We start from the raw sequence: 23,222 nt of genomic DNA, 5'->3' as shown, positions 1-23,222 counted from the left end.
GGCTGTTCTTGACAGCTTGTACTCTTCTGCCGATTCTGGCATGTGACTGAGCTTCCCTTGCTCTCTTTCCAGGCACATGTTAGTCGATCGACTCAGTAAAGGAGAAGAGGTGAGTGTTGGTCTGGGGCAGTGGCTGAGCACTGCTTTGTGTTCTCAGGATATCTGTTTATGGTAGCAGCATTCACTGCCTGCTCCTGGTAGTATCACTGGTGTGGCTGGGCTCTAAAAAGATTGTTCAGGTGCTGGAAATACGAGGTAAGAGCCTTGCCCTGTCACTTTGTGATGCATAAGTTGTGGGGTTACTTCTCTCTCAGGCTACAGTTTTGCTGGGGGGTGTCACTCCTGCCAGTTTCTCTCCTGTGCCATTAGTGTTCAGACCCCACTTCAGAGGGTGCTAGGACTTGCTGTTCAGCTCAGCAGTGAGAAGGATGCTAAAGGTGTATGACTCCTTGAAAATACAGCTGGATAGTCCTGTGTGCTTGTCCTGAATGCCAGCCCTCCTGCCTGGGTGCTGCAGCTGCATGTGGCTTGCATGTCATCAGAGGCTCATGGAGCAGCTTGTGCTGGTTCCAGTGTGTGAGTTTGGTGGGATGTGTCTGTGGGTACACATATGAGTCTGAGACACACTTAAAATTAATTGAAGTAATTCTCTTCAAAATCTTTCACTGTTGAACAGCAAGAAAAGATTCCTCTGACTATAGTTGCAGTACAGTGCACTATCATTTCTGAGTAGAAAAGAGGTGGGGTGTGTGTCTAACCCTGTTGCTATTCCCCTGCTCCTTGAACTCTCACCTTACTAAGGAATCTTCTGCCTTCAAACAGCAGAGACGTGACCCTGGCCTATTTTTCATCTTTCAGGGGTACAGAATCCTCTGAAAGAGTCAGTGTCATTCCTCCTATTCATTCCTTTCCTGGAGTTCTACTAGCTCAAGCCTGAGAGCTCTGCTCTGCTTGGTCATGGGTGGAGTCAGTAGCTGCAGCAGGAGAGGGGGTGCCTGGCTGCCTCTGGCACTCCCTGCTCCCCACTTCTCCCAGGAGAAGGGCACAGCTCTGCACGGGTGGGTGAGGTGGCAGAGACACAGTGGGGTGAATGATGAAGAGCTGGGGTGTGGCAGGGCACGAGCTTGGGGCCACAAATGCAGTAGGTACCTCATGCTTCCAGATGTGGTACTGGTCTGCTGCTGAGGTGGAGCATGTGGCTCTAACCGTGCAAGTCCTCCTGGGTTTGCTGCTTACCTGGGTGTATGAGCAGCTGCTGCCATCTCTGTTCCATTCTGCACCGATGGCATAAGTACCTGCTGTGGGCTTGCAGCATGTGTGCAAGGCATTGATAAGGAGACTTCTTGTTCCTCTTCCTTTCTGGGCCTTCCCGTGGCAGGGAGCAGAGGGGCAGTTTACATGGAAGGCCCAGGATGGGATGGTGGCAGCCCATGGCACACTGGAGGCTGATAGCTGCAGATTTTTTGCTATCTCCTTCCTGACAGCACCTCCTCACCAAGATAAGAGGCTGCATGGAGCCTCGGGTTCATTCCTGAACCGCTCTTCTCTTTCCCTTTGCTCAGATTTTCTTTTTCTGCTTCAATTTTCTGAAGCACATCACCTCTGAGGAGTTCTCTGCTCTGAAGTCACAGAGGTAAGGAGCCTGTGCCTGCTGCTGCATGGGCTACAGAGCCAGGGAGCTTGTTAGTGCTGCTTCTTTGGGGAGATGGAAGCCCTGGTGTCCTGGCCCAGTTTTCTTTAATTTATTCTGCACTCTGAAGGCTGCAAAACGGGGCCGAGGCTTGTGAGATGCCACGTTGTGCTCTGAAAAACTGTCCATGCTGAAATGTGCTCTCTGCTTAATGACTGTCCGTGGCTGCTTTAGCACAGATGAGCCCAGAGATGTGTGCTCTGGCTCAAGCAGGCTGCACAGCAAGCTCCATCAGGCACTGGTGGGCACAGAGGGGTGGCTGGTTTGTAATGGACTGCCCAGCCTAAAACCTTCTTATTTCAGGAGGGACAGAAAGAAGCAAAGCCCACCCTGGATGCTCTGAATAAGCACATCATGTGCAGTGTTGCCTGTTGCCAGCTTCTCAAAAGCATAGGGAGTTTGGGTTGGGACTGTTAGGAGTCAGACAGCGCACACTGCCCCATCCTCTCCCCTCTGCCCCTGCATAGCTAATTCCCCCCTACTCTGATCCGCTGCGTGTGACAGTGACCTGGCTATGGCCAGCCTGCCCTGAAGTGTGCCTCAGGTAACTTTGTCTTTCCTTCCCCAGAAGGAAGAGTTTGCCACCTAGCTTCACCCTGGAAGAGATCTGCATGCTCAGTGAGTGTCAAGCATCAGTGCCCCTGGGTGCTGCTAATGGTTCATTGCTTGTGGGCTTGGGTTCCCAGCTTCAGGATTACCCCAAATGGGTGTGCTGCCTGTGGGGCCTTGCAAGAACACAGGGCACGGGGAAGTGTATTGCTTAAAGGGAGAGAAAGTGAGTGAAACCAAGCTGGTCTTCAGGTAGCTCTGTTTTCTTCTCTCTAGAGCAGAAAGACCGAGGCAGCACCACAAGCCTGAGCAGTGACTTCTCCCTGGGGATGGAAAGTTCCCCTGGAGCAGCTGGGAGCTTTACCTATGAAGCAGTGGAGCTGATGCCAGCAGGAGCACAGGCTCAAGCAGCATGGTGAGGAGATAACCACTTGGTGGGCTGAACAAAGGGGCAGGCTCTGGGCCTGATGGAAAAAATATTTCTGCAGTGTGTTGCCCTCCAGGTTTGCTCTCTGTAGCATGGATTCCTTACAGTGAGGGGAGGAATTCAGCTGTCAGAAGCTTCACTGCAATTTGTACTTCAGAGCTTCTGCACCAAAAGTTAGAGGCCATCCCATGTTAAAAGGCTGTCAGAGCTCTGCAGGGATGCTACAAAGTTTGTACATAGATGAGAGTAAAGCATATTTGTTTCATTTTTACCAGTTTCACTGTTAAACTTCATCCACAAAGGATTTCATTACTTTTAAAAGATTGTTCCAAACTACCAGAAAAATTACATTTCACAGCAGCCTCCCCAGGGAAAAGTAGAGATGGTTTAGCTGCCCTAAAATGAAGCTTAATCAGAGTTTAGGAAAGACATTATACATGGGGAGTGTCTGCAGTTAGTGGAAGCTGGGCTGGGTGGCCAAGAATTCCCTGTAAATTTTAGCCCCCCTACCAGCATGAGGCATGTGAGCTGAAAGCAGGTTCCTGCCTGCAGCACTGATTAGAGACATTTCCAGGGGAGAATACAGAATTTTCAGTACTACCTCTTGATAGAGGGTCACATAGGACTTGCCTGGGGATGCAGGTGGCTGTCTGGAAGCAGGGAAGGTGTCTGGCAACTCTGCTGCTCAGGGACAGGTTTTGGACTAGCTTGTGGAGTTTCTGGTGCTGTTTGGGGATTTCAGAGCCTTGCTGTAGGGTTGCCCCTCTCAGTTTAATTTTTCTCTCCTCTCCCTCAGCACTTGTGAAGATGCTATTTTATATTGCAATTATTTTAAATTAAATCTGGGTTGTGCTGGAGGCATTTGAAGTCCTCTGGGACTGAGCTTGCAGCCGTGCTCGTGGCAGCAGCCTTTCTGAAGCACATTGTATATTCAGTCTAAAGTGCTGAGAAGGGAAAGGATAATATCCCTGCAGAATCACAAAATGGAGATGGAGAGTCCCAAACTCTTTGCCAAGTTTGCAACACGGAGTCCTCTTAACACACAGAGCCTGCCTATCCACATCAGTGACTGCACTGAGTAGAGAGCAACTTTCCACTTGCAGGGCTGCAGAGTAGTGAACTGGAAGCATTTGTGTTGCTCTGAGTGCTCAAGACACACAGGCTCAATTCTGCTGCACAGAACCTATGTGTGCCTTTTACAAGATGTGAAGTGACCAGAGCATGCTGGAGGAGATAGCTGCACTTGTGTGGATCAGGGCTCGATTTTGCAATGTGCTTCCTAACTCTGGGTTGCTTTTATTTCTGTGGAAGACCTCAGGCTGTGTTGGGGCCAGCAGCTGCTCAGCAGGGATGGTTTGGTCCATGCTGGGGGCATGAGCTTGGGAAAGGGGAAGGTTGTGAGCCTTGCCATGAGTGCTCAGTGAGAAGACTGGTCACGGGTGCTGTACTGCAGGCTGTTGTGGCTCTGTAATCTGGACAATACATAGGGCTTGCTACAAGCTGGATGAGATGTGCTCTGCATAGCATTAGGGGATGTACTTTGTTGTGTTGCCCTGAAAACAGGTGGCCTCACAGTCTCTGTGCAGGGAGAGGCATTTGATTTTTAGCTGTTCAGACCTGTTTCCGCAGGCTGTACTTGGAGATGTTGGCAGCTATGATAACATGAGATGAATAAAGCTTAAGAGAGGCTGTGGTGTGATGTTTGAGGGTGGACACCCTTCAAGAAATGAAGGGAGGATATCACACTTTCCACTGTACAATGAGCCTGTCTTTAGCTACACTTGCTGACAGTGCTTGAGATCTCAAAGCTGAGATGCCCTTCCATGTTTTAGGAAGAGTAACATCTTTTCTCCTAGAATTGTTTGCTTTAGAATTTTTCTTTTTTACTTTTGTACATAGGGAATCTTTGTCCAATTCAGTGTGGTCTTGGAGAAATTCTTGGGACTCTTCAGGGAAAAAACAAAACCAAACAACTGACATAAGAAGGAAAATCTTCTGAATGTGGAGCAGCAGTGATAAGAATTAGTCCCAGATGTGTACTTGTTTGGCGTGTAGTTGGACAGTACTGTGAGCTAAGGCCTGATGCAGCAATGGACAGTGAATCATGACTGAGTCTGAATGTGCTGGCTAGGAAAGAAGCCAGAGCAGTTTGGGCTGTCAGCATAGACAGAGAGAGAACTGAAGTGTGCCTACATCTGGAGTGACTGTGAGCTGTAAGCACGTGGTCAGAAGTGTGGTCAGTGGTACCCAAAGGGAATTGCCTAAAGGGAAAATAACACTGCTGATGTGTCCCTGTTGCCCTCGGTGCGCACGAACGCCCACCTGGGCTGATACACACTGTGGAGTTCGAGCAGACTGAAATGGTCTTTCCCCGCTGGGAGGCCCCTTGCTCAAGGCGTTTTTGCTGCTAGACTAAACAAAGCAATCGCTGTGTGTGTGTGGGCTGATGCATTCTCCCGTCTCTGATTTCCAGGTCACGTGGATGGTGATCTATAAAAGAATGGGCTAAGATGGGTTGAGCTCGGTGTACCCCCTTCCTGAGCTTTTACCGTGACTCATGGTTCCTTGGGAGGGAGGAGGGTGGGTTCAGTGGAAACAAGAGCTTGTAGCTGCTGGGCTAAACTCCAGCCTGTGGTGGAAAGGCTTCCTTGTTGGAGTGCATAGAAAAGTCAGCTTTCTCACCCACGTCCTTCATCCCTCAGGAGGAAGAGCTGTGCATCGTCACCGCAAGCCGTGCTCTGGAGCAGAGCACAGCAGTCTGAAGACAGGCTGCCTTCCACTGGGATGGTTGAAGTCAAGTCCTCCAGCTCTTCCTCATCAACCCATTCTGATAACTTCCTGAGGATTGGAAGCAGCCCACTAGAAGTGCCCAGATCCAGGTGAGATGGAACGGAGCAGGGCATTTCTCAGCAAAATGAGTGTCTAGTAAAGGGAGTGCAGGGCTGCAGTTGTGTGGCTCTGGAAACATTGAAGCATCTGTGTTTGTGTCTATGGACAAACCTCGAGCGGCCTGTTCCTCTCTTGTCTGGAGTGCTGGCTGTTAAACACAGACACTCCTGCCTGAGCCCCTAGAGGAGCGAGGAGCTGGGCTGATAACAGCCAGCTGTCTTATGCCTGTCCTCAGCGCATGCCTCATCTGAGCTCTCACATCTCTGCGTCCTGCATGCTTGCAGCTCACAGCACTTTCTCTGTCTAACGCATCCAACAGGATTTGAAATGGCTGTGCTGTTTGGGGAAGGAAGCTTTTCAAACCAAGCAGACCTCACTCTGCATCTATCCTGTCCCCCTTTTCACCTGCTGACCCTCCTGATGATGCAGGTTGGAAAAAACTGGGTGCTGGTGGCAAGCAGAGATAGTAATCTGCTGGGAGCAAGCTTCAAGCACTTTGCCAGCACAAAGGATTCTGCCCTGAAGGCTGAGTGTTCCTGCTGGGGAATGGGGACCCTGGACCTGAGCCTAATCTCACACCATAACAAAGGCACCCTTCTGGAGTCTGACACTGCCATAGGGCAGCGTCGAGCTGTGAGCTGGCCTAGGGAAGAAACAACAGAGCCTGTGGGGCAAGCACCATGTGTTTAGGCCAGCATGGAATAAAGAGACTCTGAGATAAGAGGTTGCTGTTAACAGCGTCATATGCTTGTGTAGCCTCTGCAAATTTTCTGATGAGTCTCTGTAGTGGTTTTGAATCAGCCACCAGCCAAATCTGAGTACTCTCTCATCGTATGGAAAATAAAATGACAAACAAGTAAAGCATTGAAAATTTATAAGACTTTCTTAACAAGTGTCTCACGATTCCAGAGAAAAACCCCAATGTCTGACAGTTTTCATAAATGAGGGTAGCTGCTCTCCCCAGGGAAAGATATCAATAGGAGGGGTTGGAATTGTTGCTGGGGACCACCTCTGCATTTTCTGTAAGATGGAAAGAATCTCCCAAGAAGAGAAGAAAATACTGGAAAGAAAACAGCTTGTCTTGGGAGCTGCTTTGTTCACAATGGTAGTGCCACAGTTCCTGTGCGTGGTCCCATGCCGTTCCCAAGGTCTGACATGCTGTTCAGTGCTTGCTGGTAGCAAGCTTGCAGCAGTGCTCAGGAAGAAGCAGTTTGTAATGCCTCAGCCAGACTGCTCTGCAAGAGCAAAGAGGAGAAACAGGAGGAAGCAGAAGAGCACCATAGTGGGGGTTAGGGTTGCCTTATCAGACACTGTCATGGGTTGCAGTTTCTGGGTTCTAAGCATGATATGTTTTCTTCTGAAAGAGGTTCTGTCATTCCACTTGGCCTTTGATCTCCCTTCAGCTTCAGCTGTGGTAGTCTGAATTGGTCTGGTAGATAACACAGTACCTTCAGCCACCATTTTCTACCCTTAAAGAAACAGTAAGTCCCATTTTGGGTGGAGGACTGTGATGGAAGTAAATTCTGTCTCTTTGTCTCCTGAAAAATTGTGATACGAATATGGAAAAGCAGGAACACAGAGACTGATCAGGATGCCAAAAATACCTTTATTCCTGCAGTGCTGCTGGCAGGTCAACACCCAAGGCTCTTGAGATGAAGAAACCACTGTACTTGACTTCCTAATCCTCTGTGTGGCCATAGCAACAAAACACTTCCCTTAACTTCTGCTGCAGTGGTTAAAATGGTTGCTTGTAAAATGCCAGCAGGTATCCTTCAGGTAGTTCAGGTCAACAGCCCAGTCCAGGTGCTGGCAGGCAGGGGAGCTCTGGAGGGAACAAAAAGGCAAGTCAGCAGGAGACGTGAGCAGGGCCTGGGAGGGGGTAACTGGACTGTCCTAAAAAGAAGGGGTCACAAATGCCCAGTCAGACATTAGGAGCCAAGCCCCTCTCCTGGCCAGGCAATGTCAACAGGCTGCTGCTGTCCCATTATCTGGCCATTGTGTATCTTGCTCTGACCCAGGGGTCCTGGGTACTTGTAAATTCCGGGATGATTCATTGTTAGGCAAAGCAGTACAAAGGCAATTCCTATCAGTCTTTCTGGCTTATTTCAACACGATGGTAATATCACATCTGCAGAAGACAAACACACAGGAAGATATTGCATAGACTATTTGCAGAGTAGGATAAGGTGCTGCTTGTTCTACAGAGAGCTCTGAGTATGGCAGTCAGTGTCCCTCAAATTGAACCCCCTGTATGCGCCAGGGTTGCAGTTTGCAAACCTTTTTCTGTATTTGCATTTGACACCAGCAGTCTTAAGTGTCCCATGACACTGCAGAAAAATTCTGTATCTGTGTCAGGGATTTAGCGTGTCTACATAGCACTAATGTGGATTAGCAGCTGGATAATCTTTGCTTGAATGTGCTTTTGCTAAGTCAATTAAACAAAACCCAAAGTACTATAATCTAGAGAGTCGAGATCTGGAGGAGTTAAATTGCAAAGGATCTGCTTTGACCAGCAGTCACAGAGAACTCCCTTACTTAAGGGCTGCAGATGGCTGAGCTGTGGGTCTGGAGGGAGCACAGTGAGAGCAGAGTGGGACGGAGAAGCTGCTGCCCCTTGGCTTTGGGTGTTTTGTTGGTAGTGAGAAAAGTGTGTGTGCCCTGTGTGTCTTGCTCCTTACAGCCACCTCGCTCAGAAGGTGTATATGCAGTGTGACAGCTTGGGGTAGTGACCACAGCAGGAGAGGAATTATTTACAGGAATGTTTTCTAGAATTACTGCATGACCATTTGCACAAAATGGGCTTGCTGGCTGGCACATGACTATGTGCTGCAATCAGAAATGGTGCTCACAGAGAACAGGCTGCTCGGGCACTATCCCAGCCTGTAGATAACTGTCTGGGATTCAGCCAGGGCTCACAGTTCTTGGCAGGGTGCCATACTCCTTGCCAATATTTCCCACGCAAAGGTGGGAAGGGTTGCCCTTTACACCAGGTTGCCACAGTCTGCCTGTACATACAGAACCTTCTTAATGCTTCAGTTTGAGGCAAGAGCATATGCTGGCAAATGAGGTGCTTCCCAGATAGTCCTAGGTGTGTGGAAATACGTCAGGTGAGCGGGAGCAGCATGGGGCAGGATGGAGCCTAGCTGTTGGCACTTCGCACTCATCTCAGCTACGTATTAAGAAAGGGAAGGATCCCTGACTGTTGCTCTGCCTCCAGTATTGACTCTTCTCTGGCAGGCGAGTGTCCATGTGCTCTGAAATACTGGCTTGTGCAGCATGTTGCATGGAAAGCACTGACCTAATTAAAAGGAACCATTCCAGGTTAGGAGCTGCCAGTTTATGGCCTGCGAGAGGTCCCTTCTTGTGTGAAGGAACAGCTTGCAGCTCATCTCTGTTTTGCTAATCTAATTTAGTTAATCTTGCACTTTTGAGGGAGTTTCTTCCCACTCGTGGACCTGAAGAGGTGGGTGTGTGAAGCTCACTTTTGATTCTTTTTCTGTCTGCCATTAGATGTCTGTGGCAGAGACAGCGACTTGAAGATTGGCTGTATCTCATCTCCTCTAACCATGTCAGCTTTGCTGTTGTCCGGCTGCTTCCCAACACTCTGTGCTGCCCTCACTCCTAGCCAGCCTCTGGCATGGCTGTCATGTATTGCAGGCATGCTGTTCTTAAAGACTTGGGAACTGGTTCTGATGTCCTGGCAGTTCCAGCTTGTTCCAAGGGCCTCACTGAAGCTCTTTTGGGGCTCTCTAGTAAGACTTTACAAGAAATATTCAAGGTAGAAATTACAGGAAAACTTTCACCTCTAGCACTGACTGGATTGCATTGGGGTGCAGTCACCCCAGACATCTAGTCTTAAGCCAAGCTCAACTTTTAAGAAGCTCTGCTGCCATTGCAGTGAGAACACAAAATTTCCCATGCTGTGTCTTCCCAGGTTTAGCCCCTGTTGTCTCTTGAGGCTGTTCAAGATGCTTATTGACTGTGACATTTCCCCAGGAGCCTCCCTTGAGAAGGCTTTGGGGATAGAGGGGAAGGTCTGCCACAATATCTTAGCTCTGCTGGCCAGGCTCGGATCTCTGGGCTGGGAAAGAAAGTACTTAGACTCATTGCAGAGTCTATCAGTTTATTCAATGAATCGACAAGTGTTTGTTTTACTGCCTGGAGGCAAGACACAGAATTGACTGTCTTGAACTCTTAGACCCCAGTGTTGTTGCATTAGATGAAACCTTACTAAGTTTGCACAGCTACCTGACAGGGCTGGGGACCCCAGGAAGGGCTGGAGGACTAGAGAGTCACCAAGTCAGTTTTGCAGGAGATAACATTGTGCTTTTATCAGCCTGTCCATGGCAGAATTCAAAAGATTGTTTGAGCCACCTCTAAGAGGTGGTGTAAGATCAGTTTAATCTTAGTTGACAACCATGGAGGTGACCAGCATTTGGAAGCTGGGGCTGCATACCCAAAGCAAAAAACAATTTTCTGTTCACCTTCTTTAGCACAGACTTATCTGACTGGTGTGGTTGATGATATTGGGCAGAGAGATAGTTTTGCTGTCCCTGGTGCCCTGGATCATGGCTTGCCATGTGGGCAGAGTCTCCTGAGTAGGCTCCAGATACTACTGTCCCTTTGCAAGAGCTGCAGAACTCTCTTCTCTCTGGGGATCCTGCTATAGTCCAGGCCCTCCTCTGCCATTCATGCTTGCCCTCTCCAAAATATTTGTTTCTATCTGGCCACAAACCTGTCCTCTGTTCAGCAGCTCATTACTTTTTCTGGCAGAATCCTGTCTCTGCCTACTTTCAGCCCAAGCCTATTGCCTACAGATCTCTTTACTCCTTTAGCTCAATTTTGTGTCACCATGTGTGACACTCCTGTTTTTCCTCTCTGGCTGTGCTGTGCTCTAAGGGAGGTGACATCTTCCTCTTCCCTCTGTACTGAAGCACTATTCCTTCATGCTTCTCCCTGGCATCCTGCATTGTTCCCACTGTGATTCCATCATGGCACAGTGCTGTGGGCCCAAACACTCTGCCTGCTCTCTTTCACACTGACTTCCTCCACTTTAGCTTCCAAAGGCATGGAGAGAAGTAGATGTCATTGAACAGCAGCTCCCCTTCCCTTGCGAATTCCTTGCTTTCCAGGGAAATTTATCCCTGTCTGATGTCCTGAAGGTCTTTCTAACAGTATATGCTTTGCTTTTGCTTTCGGTGAAGTGCCCTCATTCTTACTCGGGCATTGGATACCCCAGCAAAAAGCACCATTTTGCAATACAGGGGTCTCCCAATACTCTGACCCTCACTCCTCAGTTCCTTGAGCAGCCAAAGAACAAGATCTGTGTGAGAAGGGTAAAGCTCTGCTCTCCCTGATTTCTGCTGTCATGTCCTTTCAGAGCCTGAGCTGCCAGACAGGGGTATTACCCCCAAACTTGCAGCCATGATGGGAAGCTGATATGCTGGGAATTGTCTGACTCCCTTTCTGTGCTTGTACAGCCAGCTCAGGACCACATTTAACACTGCTCAAACTTGGCTGTATTGATCAGACTAATTAAATGGCAGGCCTGGAATTAGGTCGAGATTGCAAATAGGTTTCCTGCTGTGCATCTCTTCCCACTCTTGCCTTCCAGTCTAGCTCAGGTCCTTCTTGCTGTGGGAGAGCCTGTCTTTGTGGCTGTTCTCGTGGTCCCTTGGGGAGCAGCTGCAGTGCGCCACTGCTATTCTTAGCTGTGAAGACAGCGTGCAAGTACCTGGCCCAGCAGAGCTGGAGCACTGCTCTCTGCCCAGCAGAACTCAGATAAATTATCCAGAAGATCTTGGTAGTGTGTAATTGAGCAGTTCTGCCACAGGCTGTGCTTCCAGCTATGTACACTCTGCTGTGCAGCAAGGCTTAATAATTGCTTGCTCCCTTGGAAGCCAAGAGCTCTGAGTTTGTCTCAAGTGATTGTGCCCTCTTCTCTGAGATTTTGGAGGGACTTCTCAGATCCATTTGCCATGTTTCATGCTTCTTTCTTTCCTGGTGGGAGATTGCATACATCAATTATCCTTCCTTGGCTATTTAGCCTGTCCTGAAAATGTTTTGTCACCTGCTTTCTGGCACAGCTCTTTGTTTAATAGGGAAGTGATGTTCAGGTGCTGGGGGTAGGTGTCCTGGGTACACCTTGAGCCTTGGCTCTGTTCAGATCTGGTGGTAATGGCTTAGGAGTGATCCGCTTTCTAACTGCTGCTGGGACAATGATCTGTAAGTCTTTCCCAGCACTAACCAAGTCACAACCTTGATTTGCCCTGCTGCCCTGGGATGTGCTAACAGCTACAACAAGCAACAGGCGAATGTCCCTTCTACAGCACAGCTTTCACATCTGTGAAGGACTCAGGATGCTGTTCCATCTTACTAATGGGTTTCTCAGTTCTGCATGGCCATCTGCTTCATGCTGGCTCTCTCCTGTCCAGCTCCTGGTGTTCTCCTGCTGCTTTGTTGACCCCAGCCAGCTTGGCTCTCCCTTCACTTTCAAAGGAAAGGCTTGGTCTGGGGCCCAGCTCGAGCTGCATGTTGCACCCTGGTCCCGGCGTGTCAACAGTGCTGGCACAGGCGCTGCTGGCCGCCCGCCCGGCAGGTCCCTGGCAGCAGCAGCAGTGAAAGGCATGTGGCTGAATGATCTGACTGATCGCGCCGTCTCCCTCTCTCTCTGCCCCAGATCGGCGGACCATTCTCTGCCCGGATCTTCCGTTTCCACAGACTTTGGCAGCTGGCAGATGGTGACAGGGTGTGGCAGTATTCGGGAGCAGGCAATCCTGAACGCAGACGCCTCTCTCCCTTGCAGCTTCCCGGATGAGTTCTCTAACACTTGCCTGTAAGTGTCTTAAATGCAGGATCTCTCCTTGGGTCTCTTGGCTGCCTGCGAGCACTGCAACTTTATCACCCTGGCACTTTCGGAGAAGCCTGGGAGCCCATAACAAACTGTTCCATCTTCTCTGCCTTGATGTTTTCTATCCACAAACTCAGTCCCTGAGCACTCTTTGCTTATGCTGAACATGGAAAGAAAACGGCGCTTTCTCTGCCTAATGACAAGGGAGCTCTTTGCTTTCTGTAGGACGAAGAGGTTTTTCTCTCTTCCTCGAAGACGCTGAATTTGGGCATAATTGTGTGCAGTTGAGGATTCATGTTTGTCAGGACAGGACTGCTAACCCAGATTTCTTGGTTTTCGATTTTGCTCACCTACATCTCCCCACTGGGATCAGATCCTTGCTGGAGTAAGAGAAGGACTTTCCTTCTGTAACCCAAATTTTGTCTGGGCTTATGCAGCATGATTTGCAGGTGCTGTGCCTGGCCAGTGCAGAGCCACAGAGACCCTGCGTCCTGCCACATCCTGCCATGTGAAATGGCTGGGAGGCAAATGTTCGTTCCCATATAGAAATCCACTTCTAGAAGCTTGAAAAACTGGAGATGCGCTTTAATTGCTGTTAGAGGAGAGCCTTGGTTTGTGCCTTCAGGCTGCAAACTCTTCATCAAGAAACTGAAATGGCAGATCAGGGGCTGCTGCTAGCAAGCAATGCTAGAGCTGTGCTGCCAGATGCTCAGTCCCTTACTGAGATCTGAGTATGTGCTTTGGAGGCAGAGGGCAAGGAACATGAAAACCCATGTCTCCTGTGAGACAGGCTGCCTGCCCTGGCTCTGTGTGGCTGCATGCTGTGCTGCTGAACAGAGCAGAGCAGCTGCCTTCAAGTTACTGTGAAGCTACAAGATCCATGAATTGACAGATCAAAACACTGAAAGAGATGTTGGACGTGGTCTGGCCAGGATTTGTTCTCCTTTCCTGAGGACACACTGAGCTGCTCCTGCAGTAGTTTGGAGATGGGCAAGAGAGAAGGGACTGAAGGATGGGAATCTGAGTAGTGACTGCTTTACTGTGTCCTGAGCCTGGCTGTGCTTGGTCACTGATGATCACCAGCAAGTTGTTGCTGCCCTTGGAGTTGGATCTAATGTCAGAATAGGGAATTCAGTAGAGAAACATGAATCAAGGCTGATAGGCCTTAGGCTTATGCAGTGTGGAGAGTGACTGCTTCGGGCAGTGGATTCAAAAGGTGGAGAACAGTGGTGGTGTTTCTCCTGTGGGTGCTCTGCCCTGTTCAGCTATTCACTAAAGCTGTGGGTTGCTTGAAGGCTGGGGACTGCTCAACTGAAGGTGCTGGGACCAGGCACTGCATTGAAAGGACGAAGAGTTCCAGCGGTGTTGTGTTAATCCTAATCCAGAGCCTCTACCCTCTCTCTGTTCTGCATCAGCCCTGTTTGCTCAGGACTCCATTGTGGTTTTATCCCAGTTTTTGCAGCCCGACACAGTATGATTTTTTTTTTAATTCCATTTAAGTTCCCACTTTGCATCTTCACTGGCAGCAGCTCGATGAAGGTATGCTTTTCACAGCCTACTTCTTGTGCTTGTGTGGGGCTTGTCAGGGCTTACTTCGAGCTGGGGCTTTGACAGCCTCCTCTCATCCCGCACCCCAAGCTGCAGGCAAGCGGGCAGGCTGTAGGAAGTGTAGCGGGGCAGAGTGCCGTGGATTTGGCAAGGAAGCACGACCTGCCTCCGCGGTGAACAGTTCAGGGTGAAATGCTGCAGCCAGTCTGCAGGGCTTGGTGTGGAGCAGTGGCTGGCTGCTTGACCCTGTGCCTTAGAGTGTCTCACTCCACGAAACAAACCGAAAAACCCAAATACAAAGTCTACCTTATAAAGAGGTGTGAGAGCCACAAGACACGGGACCTAACTGCTGCACGCCCTCGCTTACCTCTGCGCGTGACATCTGAGATCGTTGTACTCGGGTGCAAGTAAGTCCTGCCTTCACGGAGTTTATTTTAAATGCTAGCAGGTTTGTGAGTTCCACGTCCTAATTAGGTTGCCAAAAAGCATCACTAATGTGTTTAGATATGTTGTTGCCTTTTTTTGCCCTCTGGCTTCTCTTTATTATCAGACACAGTAAACAGCGGCCTGGTTGGCTGCCTTGGCATCGCTTGCTGTTTATAGGCCTCCCACCATATCCTCTTGCTGCTGTTTCCGGACCGAAGCTGTTGGCTGTGGGTGGTTAACACTTCCATTCAAATGAGCTGTGCCAATTTATAGCCAGCCCAGGCGCTGGAAGATTAAAGAGAATTTTTTATGGAGAAGGTTTGCACTGTGCCCTTGGAGTGACCTTTGAGGAATGTCTTAATCTCTCTGGGAACCACTGGCACGTCGCAGAGGCACCACAGCAAGGATCGTTTGAGGCTGGAGAGCTTGGAACAGCTGCCTCTGGGCCCCTTGCTTTCCCTTGCTCCCTCGGCTAGTCTTGCCTTCCTTCTGCTGTTTTCCCCCTGCCCCTAACCAGGTGTGTGGATCAGCAGGAGAGGAGAGCAGGTCCCATGGGAAGTCATGCCCTACTCTGCTCCTGTTTGCCGAGAGCAGCCGTGCCGGGGAGCAGAAGTAAAGCGCTGCTCAGCTCTCCTCTTCCTATGGCTGGAGTGTTCCTTGGGGCTTTTGTCACCTTGTCTGCTCCTTCTCATCCCCCCCCTTCCACAGAGCTGTCTGTGCTGGCACAGGCACGTGAGGCCGAGGCTGGGGCTGGTGGAAGTGAGGGATGGTCGCAAATAGGTTGGAAGCAACTGTCCAAGCACAGCACATGTGGACAGGCTTCATCTGTGTGAGGAGCAGAGGGAGCTGGCGTAGGGCCTGATGTCAGCAGCCACTTTGCCAAAGTACCACTTTGTTTATGAATTGCAGCCTTATGAGCACTATGGTAGTGGAGAAACAGAGGACAGTGGGGTGTGTAAAGGAGGAAACCCTGTGGGGAGCATGAGACTGAGGCTGCAGCTGGCTCCATGGGTTGGATGAGGAGGCAGTGGCACCAGCTGCCACCAGCTGTGTGGACAGAGCCTTTTCAGGCTTGCACTGCCTTAGCCACTGCAGCCCGCTGAGCACCACAGCCCTGTCTCAGGAGTGAGAGCTGGGATGTGGAGAGGGATGGTTGCAGATACTGACCTCCACTTCTCTCTCCTAGCCTCGTGTCAGCGAGTGACCGTGAGTCTCGTCTGGAGGAAGTGCGTTCCGCCTTTCTGGCAAGCTACAGCCGGACCATCGGCCTAAAGGCCGTGCCCCCCAGCCCCTCAGGGGCCATCGGTGGCCTGCTCGAGCAGTTTGTGCGGGGCGTGGGACTGAGAGGCAGCAGCACCCTCTGAACACGGCATTCCCAGACCACTGCCTGGAAAACTGGGGCTGGCACATCCCCCAGCAGAGTCCTGGGACCCTCTTCGTGGTGCGGGCACCTGCTGCACCCAGCGCCCGCCGCCAGCCCCCCCTGCCTGGGGCTGGGGGGTGAGGGGGCTTCGGCGAGTCTCTGCAGTAAATGACCCGAGCTGTGCCCTCTCCTGCCTCCTCTGTGGGCTGCGGGCGGGGGCGGCGTGGGGGAGCCGCGCTGCCGGGCGCGCCGCTCACTATAAATAGCCCGGCCCACTCTTCGCGAGCGTCGGCACCGAAATAACACCGAGCCGCACCCGGGAGGAAGCCCCCGGCGCGGGGCGGGATAGGGGCTGAGCCCCCTGTGCCTCCGACTGGGAATCGCGGGCGGGACGTTCCGGTGGAGCCGAGCCCCAGGAGCCGAACACCCTGGTGCCCGGGTTGGTGCCATCGCTGCCGGCAGGGAAGGGCCGTCGTGCTCGAGATGTGCTGAGCAGTGCCTGTGCCGAGCCGTGCCGCGCCGTGCCCGTGCCGTACCCGCCCCCGGGCGCGCCTCCTCGGCGGCGCGGGAGGAGGCGGCGCGGAGCATCGGCGGCGCCCGGGCGGGGATGGCGGCTCCGGGAGCGCTGGAGCCGGCGGCCGGCAGCGTACCGGGCACCAAGGTGGAGCTCACCGTGTCCTGCCGGTGAGCCGGGAGCCGGGCGAGGGAGCGGGAGGGCGGCGGTTAGTCCGTGGACACGGGTGGGTGCGAAACGCACCGGGATGCGCTGCGGGGCTGCTCGCCGCGTCCCGCTGCCCGCCGCTCAGCCCCTGGCTCGAAGCGTCGTGAGCTGCGCGTTCTCCTCTCTCCCCGGGTAGCTCTGGGTGCCAGGGCGTATGCCCAGCGTCCCTCTGTCCTGCTGCTACCCGTCCCGTCCCCTTCCTGGGGTCCCATGGGATGCTGTCACCGGGCACGGCTGTGTGAAGTGACCCGATGCCCTCACCCGCGGCTGGGGCGGGGAACGGCCCCTCGCAGGGCGATGTTTGTGGGAGGTGGGTGATGCCGGCGGGACGCGGGGTGCCGGCGCTGACTGCGAGCTCGGTGCAAGGCAGTGGGACCGGGAACGTGGCAACAGGATGGGGGCTGCGGGAGAGGGGCTGCTCTGTGCCCCAGCTTCTGGCCAGGATCTGCCGATCAAGCGGCGGCGGTTGAGCCGGTCTGCCGGCGGCTAAATATAGCCCGTCGGAGGCACCGCTGCTTGCGGCCAGGGGTCCCACTGGCAGGGACAGGTACCAGCATCCTACTGAGGGCTAGCGTCCCCGTGCCGTGGGTCCTGTGGCACGGAGCGCCCCGACCAGGGTGGGTACCTCCAGCACATCCACGAGCTATGCAAACTCTGGGGCGGGCCGGGGGCTGTTGTGCCCTCCCCGCGGCTGAGCCCTGGCCCCCGCTGCCAGCTTCCCTCACAGCAGGCAGAGGGACTGTGGGTCCACGGGACCGGGCAGCTCCAGGCAGGGACCGGGGGTCACACCTGGAGACAACCCAGGGAAGCCTTTGGCTTCGCAGCTCCAGGACCCAGCCCAGACCAGGGTGGGGTCTCTCCCCTGCGTGCTGAGGCCAGGGAAGCTGGCTTAGCCCCGCAGCCCCCGGCCGTGTCCCAGCCCACCCTGTGCTGCCACCCCGGGGGTGCGGGAAGTATCCCAGCAGAGCCGGTAGCATCCCCCGGCACTTCCCGGTGTCACACCGCGCACAGGACGACGATCAATCGCTCTGCCGGTAGGTGTGTCGGGGGATGCCCACTGGCTGCTCAGCCCCTGCTCCAAGTGTCTCCTTTCTTCTCACTTCTGCACCCTGCCATTAGCCGAGCTCCTGCTGCCGGGGCGCGGCGGGCACTCAGCCGGCGCCGGCGGCACCGGGGAAGGTTTCATCCTGTAAATGGGTTCCCTGTCATGTTCAATCATCATCAGCGCTGGAGACGCTGCTCGCCGCTTGTTCTGCTGCCCCACCGAACCTTGCAGAGGGAGCGAGCGTGTCTCCTTGGGAGCACCGATGCTCTTATCCATGGGTGTCAGCACGGCCTTCTGGCCTGCTGACCTATGATCAGAGGGATGGACATGGGGACCCGTTGCTGGGCCAGGTGAGTGGCGCTCAGGGTGGCTCACACCTGGCTCTTCCCTCAGGAACCTGCTGGACATGGACACCTTTTCCAAGTCCGACCCAGGTGGGTGGCAGAGCGGGGCAAGGGACATGGCATGGCACAGACACGGCATGGCAGCCTGGCTCTGCTCCTCTTTCCGCAGTGGTGGTCCTCTTTGTGCAGGTCTCGGGGAGCAGCGAGTGGAAGGAGGTGAGCGTGGTCCCCTCTCCTGGCTAATCCCCGGCTGGGTTAAATGGGCCCATATGGCCACCCGTGTCCACGCTAATGATCCGGCCCCGCCAGCAGCGCTAATCCCCCACCGGGATTAGCGCCGAGGCAGCTGCGATGGGGACGGGTCCTGGGGGGGGCCACCCTCACCCCTCTCCCTGCAGTTCGGACGCACCGAGGTGATCGACAACACCCTGAACCCCGACTTTGTCCGCAAGTTCGTCCTTGACTACTACTTTGAGGAGAAGCAAAACCTCCGCTTCGATGTGTGAGTAGGATGGCCAGGGAAGGGCTTGGCCCCACTGAGGGTGGAACAAAGCACCGAGTCAGTAATAAATAAGGATAATAAGTAAGAATACAGTGTTGAATAGGATAGGTGGGGAAGCAGGGCTGTGTGCTGGAGCATCCCTGCAGGCACCAGCTCAGGGCTCTGCTCTCCCACACCAGCTACAACGTGGACTCCAAGAGCTGCTCTGCTTTAAAGCAGGTGAGCACAGCCTGTGCTGGGGGACACATAGTGACAGCATGGCAGGACACCCCGAGGCTGTGCCTTGTGTGGGTGCTGTTGTGGGGGGGACAAGTGCCCCTCAGAGGGCTCTAACCTGCTCTCCATCTCTCCATGCCCCATGGTGACTCGCAGAAGGTAAGTGCCTGCCACACACCAGCCACTGCTCTGCCCTGGAAACCCTGAACCTGGGAGTACCTGATGGGGCAGGATGGGGCCAGGACACTCCATAGGGTTGGTTTTTGTGGGGTAGGATGGGTGTAGGGTGGCCCAAGGGGTCCAGGACAGGTCAGGGCATGGAGGGCAGTTGGGGGGGGGGCACACAGGATGGGTCTAGGGATGTGGGCTGGCCCTGGGGGCACAGAATGAGTGTAAGGCACATGGAGCAGGCACTGAGGGTAGTCCTGGGGATGCACAATGGGTCCTGGGCTGCAAGGTGGCTCTTGGGTCACAGTGTAGGTTCAGGAAACTTGGGGTGGCCCAGAGTTAAGTTGGTGGCAGGTCCCATGGGTGCACTGAGAGAGAATGGTTTGGTGGGTGTGGGTGGTGGGGGACTGGGGCAACTGCCCTCCATGGTCTCACAGTGCTTTGTTTGGAGCACAGGACTTCCTGGGGCAGGCATTTGTGGCACTGGGAGAGGTGATTGGGTCCCAGCGGGGACGCCTGGAGAGACCCCTAACGTGAGTCACGCCCTGTGGTGAGGTGAGGTGGGAGTGTCCCACACTGTGTCCCCACCACCTGCTCCACTGGACCCCTCCCTGCATGTCCTGTGCTGGCGATTCTGGTCACACTGCCAAGCCCCACCAGCTGTGGGACAGAAGTCCCAACCCTGACCTCTCCTCTTGTCCCTGAACTGTCCTCCTTGTCCCCAAGCTGACTGTGTGCCTCTGTTTCCAGGGGTGTCCCAGGGAAGCGGTGTGGGACTATCCTGCTACTGGCTGAGGAGCTGAGCAACTGCCGGGTGAGTACCCATGTACTGGCTGCAGTGTGGAGAGGACTGCATGGTCTCTCAGTACAGAAGCTGCTGGTGCCAGGGGTAAGGAGGTGGCTGGCAGTGATAGTCCCTGTCCCCAGGACATCGTCACAATGCAGCTGTGTGCCAACAAGCTGGATAAGAAGGACTTCTTTGGAAAATCCGATCCTTTCCTCGTCTTCTATCGTAGCAATGAGGATGGCACGTGAGCACAGGGACCCAGTGGGGCAGACAGGGTGCCAATGTCACCAGATGGTGTGGCCCAACCCTGCCTTGTCCCCCCAGCTTTACCATTTGCCATAAGACAGAGGTGGTGAAGAACACACTCAACCCAGTGTGGCAGCCCTTCACCATCCCCGTGCGCGCCCTCTGCAATGGCGACTACGACCGGTACAGGAATGGGGATGGGGACAGGGACATGGGCAGCCACGGGGCCAGAGCAGGGTATGAGCAGTTCTTTTTGGGCTTGGCCCTGCAGCAGCAGGCAGCTCAGAATTGGGTCCCGATTGGGTTTTTTTCTCTTTTGCAACCCAAATTACATAAAGGCATCCCCCTCCTTTCCAGGGCCCCCACCATGACCCAAATTTCTTGCTCCCTCCTGGCAGAGCCTCAGGCTGGGCAGGCAGGGTGGCTCTGCTGGAAGTTGGTGGGCAGGATGCTCACTGCGGGTTGGGCTGTGGGCCTGGGTGTCCCTGAATGAGGGGCTGGAGGGGCCATGCCAGCCTGGCAGGTGGCTCACCCACTATGTGCCTTTGCTTTCAGGACGGTGAAGATAGATGTGTACGACTGGGACCGGGATGGGAGGTGAGGGAAGGGATACCAGGGTGCTGCCGAAGCTTCCCAGGGCACCTCTCACCCAGGTGTCTGGCCGTACTGACCCTGTGTTCCTCCTGCAGCCACGACTTCATTGGGGAATTTGCCACCAGCTACCGGGAGCTCTCTCGAGCACAGAGTCAGTTCACAGTGTATGAGGTAGGGTGGTGGGTCAGGGTGAGGGCAGGGTGCACTCCATGCTGGGACTGACTCACCCCTGTGCCTGCAGGTGCTGAATCCCAGGAAGAAATGCAAGAAGAAGAAATATGTGAATTCTGGCACTGTGAGTGGGGCTGGGGAGTTCCTGGGCCTCCTGCCTTCCAGGAGCTGTTGTGACTCCACCTGCTGTGTGTGCCAGGTTCGGGGGGCTCCAGATCTGATCCCCTGTGCCCACAGGTGACACTGCTCTCCTTCTCCGTTGAGTCTGAGTTCACCTTCGTTGACTACATACGGGGCGGGTGAGTGGGGGGCCGGGAGCCCCCCGGCTCCTCAAGATCCCCCATGGCTGAGAGTCTCGGGGCAAGGACAGTGGTGACAGTGAAGGTTCAGCCTGGGGGTGACAAGGGGCCAGTGGGGCTGGGAAGCAGGTGCAGAACAGTGGCGTGGGGCTGCGGGGTGCTGGCTGGGGAAGGGGGGCCGAGGCAATGGGTCTGGGCAGGGAAACACCGGCACCGTGGGGCTGGAAGATGGTATCCCTGTGCCGTGGGGCCGGCAGCCTCCCTCGCTCTCCCCCTTAAGGACGCAGCTGAATTTCACTGTTGCCATTGACTTCACGGCCTCCAATGGTGAGTGTACCTGCTGTCTGGGGGTTCCCCATCACCATGGGGCTGGCCATGGGGCGGGTGCGATGGGCACTGTGCTGCAGGGTTGCCATCACAGCCCACCTCGCTGCACTATGCGAGCCCCTACCAGCTGAGCGCCTATGCCCTGGCACTGAAGGCAGTGGGGGAAATCATCCAGGACTACGACAGTGACAAGCTCTTCCCTGCCTACGGCTTTGGTGCCAAAGTCCCACCTGACGGCAAGATCTCCCACCAGTTTCCTCTGGTGCGCCCTCCCTGTGGGACAGGGCCGAGTGTGAACCCAGACCCCCTGGCTGTGGGGCAGAGCTGGTCTTGTGGGTGCCCACAGCACCTTGGCGGGGAGAGGAAGCACCCTGGCAGCATTCTGCCCCAGCATCCCACAGCCTGGGGGACACCAGGAGCTGTGGTCCTCCTCCAAGTGCCCCATCTCTGTCCCCCAGAACAACAATGTGGAGAACCCCAGCTGTGCTGGCATTGAAGGCGTGCTGGAGTCCTACCTCCAAAGCCTGCGCACCGTCCAGCTCTATGGTCCTACCAACTTTGCTCCTGTCATCAACCAGGTGGCTGGGTGAGCACTGGGGCACTCTCCCCTTTGCCATCCCCAAATGACATCTGTCCTGGGGCACTCTCTCCTTTGCCATCCCCAAATGCCATCTGTCCCACAGCAGGGTCGACTGCCCCACACCAGTGGGGTGCTTGAGGGACCCCATCCCTTTTCTCCACAGGATAGCCGCCCAGGTGACCGATGGCTCACAATACCACGTCCTCCTCATCATCACTGATGGTGTCATCTCTGACATGCTGCAGACCAAGGAAGCCATTGTCACCGTGAGTGCACCCTTGTTGCTCTGAGTTCACCTCACATGGACACATGTCCTGGCTGACACCCTGCCTCTGCCCCACAGGCTTCCTCCCTGCCCATGTCCATCATCATCGTGGGAGTAGGTCCAGCTGAGTTTGAGGGTGAGTTGGGACTTGGGGACACCAGGGAAGAGGGATGGAAACACTGTCCCTTCCTCTGGGACGCCAAAGGCATCCAAAGGGCTGGTGTTCCCATCCCTGGTGTTCATCCCACCGAGGCTTGGTGACACCAGCTGTCACCCCCAGCCATGGAGGAGCTGGACGGTGATGAGGTACGGTTGTCTTCCCGGGGACGGTATGCTGAGAGGGACATTGTACAGGTAACGCTGGCATTGAATCCAGACCTGCCATGGGTGAGAGATGCTCAGTCCCCCTTGCTGAACCCCACAGCAATAGAGTTGTTTCCAACCTGACTGCAAACTTCTTGTCCTCAGTTTGTGCCATTTCGGGATTACGTGGATGACTCGGGCAACCAGGTGCTGAGCATGGCCCGCCTGGCCAAGGACGTGCTGGCTGAGATCCCTGAGCAGCTGCTCTCTTACATGAAGACCCGTGACATCAAGCCTCACCGGGCAGATCCCGAGTAGCTCTTCCATGAGCCATGGGACTGACTGGTGGGGCGAGGATATGTTACCTTTTTTCTGCCGGTAGCCAGGGCTTAACCATGGAGAGATGTGGCCCCTTTAGGGAGATAATCAGCTGCTATGGTTGGTCAAAACAGGGCTGAGACCCACTTCTGGCAGTGAGATCACAGGGCTGCCCCTTCCTCCTGCCCGATGTCCAGCAGCAAGGCGGGACTGTCCCTCGACCGTGGCAGTGCGGGCAGGGCCAGCACCGGGGGTAACACGGTGTGTGCGTGTGTGTGTCCCGGGAGAGCAGCCTGGCGTCTGCCCCAGGGGAAGGCTGAGTGCCTGCCGGGGGTCTCAGCCCCGCTGCTCCTTGGGGCAGCGGCCTCGCCCTGCTCTTGCCTGCACCCCATTCCTGCCTGCACCCCGCTCCTGCCTGTGCCCTCTCCTCCGGCTCTGCTAACCCGGGCTGATCGGCCTGCCTCATGCCCTGCCGCACGGCCGGGGCTCCCGCCACCGGAGGGTGCCGGGGCGGAGGGCAGGCGGGTCTCTACTGCGTTACCGACTGTAAATAAACTGCTCAACCGGGTCTGCTGCCGTGCTGGGGCAGGGGGA

General features: G+C 54.3%; 2 protein-coding genes across 5 annotated transcripts in view; both read left to right on the top strand.

Annotated features, from left to right (window-relative positions):
* The window catches only part of MTMR14 (myotubularin related protein 14), a 31,606-nt gene extending 15,681 nt beyond the window's left edge, over positions 1–15,925 (top strand). The window contains exons 14-20 of one of the 2 annotated variants that reach the window (XM_053953442.1): positions 73–109; positions 1,563–1,633; positions 2,259–2,308; positions 2,516–2,654; positions 5,369–5,545; positions 12,235–12,390; positions 15,566–15,925. In XM_053953442.1, the coding sequence (XP_053809417.1) occupies positions 73–109; positions 1,563–1,633; positions 2,259–2,308; positions 2,516–2,654; positions 5,369–5,545; positions 12,235–12,390; positions 15,566–15,743 (808 nt within the window). In that variant the 3' untranslated portion in view covers positions 15,744–15,925. The remainder of the gene's footprint in view (positions 1–72; positions 110–1,562; positions 1,634–2,258; positions 2,309–2,515; positions 2,655–5,368; positions 5,546–12,234; positions 12,391–15,565) is intronic. The other variant, XM_053953441.1, reaches the window with a different exon arrangement.
* An 88-nt stretch (positions 15,926–16,013) lies between these two features.
* Positions 16,014–23,196, top strand: CPNE9 (copine family member 9). 3 transcript variants are annotated; one of them, XM_053953445.1, is made up of 20 exons: positions 16,014–16,426; positions 17,902–17,942; positions 18,022–18,068; positions 18,251–18,354; positions 18,534–18,573; positions 19,195–19,271; positions 19,489–19,552; positions 19,666–19,769; positions 19,850–19,954; positions 20,327–20,368; positions 20,461–20,536; positions 20,607–20,660; positions 20,774–20,835; positions 21,116–21,162; positions 21,243–21,424; positions 21,621–21,748; positions 21,906–22,008; positions 22,086–22,143; positions 22,288–22,361; positions 22,476–23,196. In XM_053953445.1, the coding sequence occupies exons 1-20, from the start codon at positions 16,350–16,352 to the stop codon at positions 22,626–22,628; spliced, it is 1,638 nt and encodes a 545-aa protein (XP_053809420.1). In that variant the 5' UTR covers positions 16,014–16,349; the 3' UTR covers positions 22,629–23,196. The 3 variants fall into 3 exon arrangements, with proteins under 3 accessions (XP_053809420.1, XP_053809419.1, XP_053809421.1); XM_053953444.1 differs by having other exon boundaries at positions 19,850–20,008; XM_053953446.1 differs by lacking the exons at positions 16,014–16,426; positions 17,902–17,942; positions 18,022–18,068; positions 18,251–18,354; positions 18,534–18,573 and adding an exon at positions 18,690–18,825 and having other exon boundaries at positions 19,850–20,008.
* The last annotated feature ends 26 nt before the right edge of the window (positions 23,197–23,222 follow it).

The sequence above is a fragment of the Vidua chalybeata genome, chromosome 12 (genome assembly GCF_026979565.1).
Source record: "Vidua chalybeata isolate OUT-0048 chromosome 12, bVidCha1 merged haplotype, whole genome shotgun sequence".
NCBI classification, from domain to species: domain Eukaryota; kingdom Metazoa; phylum Chordata; class Aves; order Passeriformes; family Viduidae; genus Vidua; species Vidua chalybeata.
This window is presented reverse-complemented; position numbering and strand designations above follow the sequence as displayed.

Bases quoted from the DNA above. Each gene is read 5' to 3' on its own strand.
- CPNE9 (XM_053953444.1), top strand. From the start codon at position 16,350: ATGGCGGCTCCGGGAGCGCTGGAGCCGGCGGCCGGCAGCGTACCGGGC. The intron at 21,425-21,620 runs GTGCGCCCTCCC...TCTGTCCCCCAG, and splicing joins TCTCCCACCAGTTTCCTCTG to AACAACAATGTGGAGAACCC. The intron at 22,362-22,475 runs GTAACGCTGGCA...TCTTGTCCTCAG, and splicing joins CTGAGAGGGACATTGTACAG to TTTGTGCCATTTCGGGATTA.